This window comes from Eurosta solidaginis, chromosome 5 (assembly GCF_040869045.1).
Source record: "Eurosta solidaginis isolate ZX-2024a chromosome 5, ASM4086904v1, whole genome shotgun sequence".
NCBI classification, from domain to species: domain Eukaryota; kingdom Metazoa; phylum Arthropoda; class Insecta; order Diptera; family Tephritidae; genus Eurosta; species Eurosta solidaginis.
Window position 1 is genome coordinate 6,382,995 of NC_090323.1, and position 2,355 is coordinate 6,385,349.

A 2,355-nucleotide genomic window follows, 5' to 3' on the forward strand; every position below is an offset into this window, starting at 1 on the left:
TAAAAGATGCGGTAATAAAAAAAAAATAAAAAAATAAAAACTGCAACACATTTAGGTTGAATTTACATATGTATAGACACAGACGATGTTTAATAAATTGTAAAATAAACGAATATGAAGCAGGCAGAATTTTAGAAAATTACTAATTTTGAATAGTATTCTTAATTTTAAGAAATAATAAAAAAAATACAAAAACCAGCATATAATTTTGCAAATAGCTGCAAAGCAAACACGAACATGCTACAGCTTTCCGCTGCCAACTCTTATCAAATTTTAACTAAAAATATTAAAAAAGTGGCAACGCCAAACATTAATGTTCGTTGTGCTCTGTCATCAAACGTGTCTGACAACTCGTAGCACGTCTTATCTCAATGTTTTTTTAGTCTACATTTTACAGTCCGAGTGTAAAGATAAGATTACAATTATTAAGCGGAAGATGTCCGAATTACAAAATGTTTCATGCCTTGGCGGCGGTATACAATTTTGGAAGGATTTTATAAAAATCTACGAAAACTCACCTGCTCTATGGGACACACGAAGTATGGCATACAAAAAGCCATACCTTAAACGTGAAGCCTATGCAAAGCTGCGTGATAAGCTACGTGAAATAGATCCGAATGTACCAATCGACTATGTTAAACGACGTATAAATGGGCTGAGATCGTGTTATCGACGTGAGTTACGACGCATACAAGAAAGCAAACGACGGGGTGATGATTTGTACAGACCAACATTATTTTATTTCAAAGAGATGACATTTCTTGATGATGTTTTGGATATTGATTTGGAACGTGATGAGCGGCAGGGAAGAGTAAGTGGGCGTGTGATTGTGTTGATAGCGAAACCTTAATTTAATATACGTAAATTTCTCTCTCTCTCTTTAGATTGAAAGGCGTGGTCGCAAACCAAAAACTTGTAAAAAACTATCAAAGAAGTTAGTGCAAAGTGATACATCATCAAGTTCTGATTCCGAAAAAGATAGCGTTTCTGGTTCAACGTCCTCAACATCCCCAAAACAAGCAGCTGCCGCTGCTCACTTTACGCATGCCATTTTACCACAGAGCGCAAATATTTGTTCAGATGCCAGTTTAGCGTCAGTATCTCAAGTAGCATCTCAATCGGAATCTCAAACTTTAGGTGCTAGTTGGGTGGCGCTTTATCAGCGTTTAGAGCGCGAGCAACAACTTTATGCAAATAAAGCTATTATGGAGGTATTGTATCAAGGTGCTTTAGGGCGTCTACATGCCGATTCGTATAAAGCTTTGGATCGTGATGCGAATAATAGTAACAATTTTTTGGATGATCAGCGTTTTTTGGACGCAATCAATGAAGAGTTGGCAACTGATTTTATTACCAAATTGGATGAGAGTTTATACTGAGCAAAAATTAGAAATATTTAATATTTTTACAGTATTTCAAAAAAGCTACTAAACACTTACTATAAAGGCTGTTAGTTACATATTTTAGTTTTATTTTATTTTTAATAAATAATACTCATAGAACAGTAAGTTCACTACAAATAGGTGTGTTTAATTTGCTTGATTTCAAGCTTTGTTTAATTTGCTGTTATTGGTTTCCAGTCGCTTAATCGGTAAGATGTCATTTTTGCTGTTTGGCTAATTTTGCCTTGGTTTTAACTAGGAGAAGGCATTCCAAAGGAGTGCGTATTGGTTCTGTTTAAGCTGCCACAAAAAACTTTATGCTCATAATATAATATATGTATAAACTTATGTGATGAGCGCGGTTGCCGGTTGATAGTACTTGACTAGTTGACTGCGATCATGTTGGTGCCGATGACAGTTCGGTGTTCGTTGGTGCCTTTCCATTCGCCGCGTACGGTTGCGAATAGGAATTGCCGGTCTCTAATGGTGATAGAGGTGGCTTAAATAGTTTCAATATAGATTTCCCACATCATAGGCGCGACGAAACATCAAACTTCCAGTTTTACAATGCTTAATCAAAATACTTGAAATCTTTACTGATGAGGTTACGGAAGTGCTGGGAAATCTCTATCAATCGTCAATTTAGGAAACAGATGACTATTTCTGTCTAAATAAATCCATAGTTTTAGGCAGCCTATACCTTCACGGCTTTATTTAGTTACAATTTATTTCCTTCTCCATACTCTGTTGAGATCTATTCATGAGCTGCCTCCTTGTTCCCTCATAAGTAAGTTCGAAATCTTCGGTATTTTTAGTTTCTACTAATAGGAATGTACGTGTTAAAGATGCTATCTAACGTACTATGCGCAAGACTGAATCAAATTACACTCCATGCGTGAGGCTCAGACCTGATAATTCTACTATCGATAAGATCTTCACACTGCACTTGATCATCGACATTCACCGATTTTTT

General features: G+C 36.0%; 1 protein-coding gene across 1 annotated transcript; it reads left to right on the forward strand.

The window, feature by feature from the left end:
• Positions 1–409: 409 nt before the first annotated feature.
• Positions 410–1,507, forward strand: LOC137253033 (uncharacterized). The gene is made up of 2 exons (XM_067789290.1): positions 410–811; positions 885–1,507. The coding sequence occupies exons 1-2, from the start codon at positions 437–439 to the stop codon at positions 1,377–1,379; spliced, it is 870 nt and encodes a 289-aa protein (XP_067645391.1). The 5' UTR covers positions 410–436; the 3' UTR covers positions 1,380–1,507.
• The last annotated feature ends 848 nt before the right edge of the window (positions 1,508–2,355 follow it).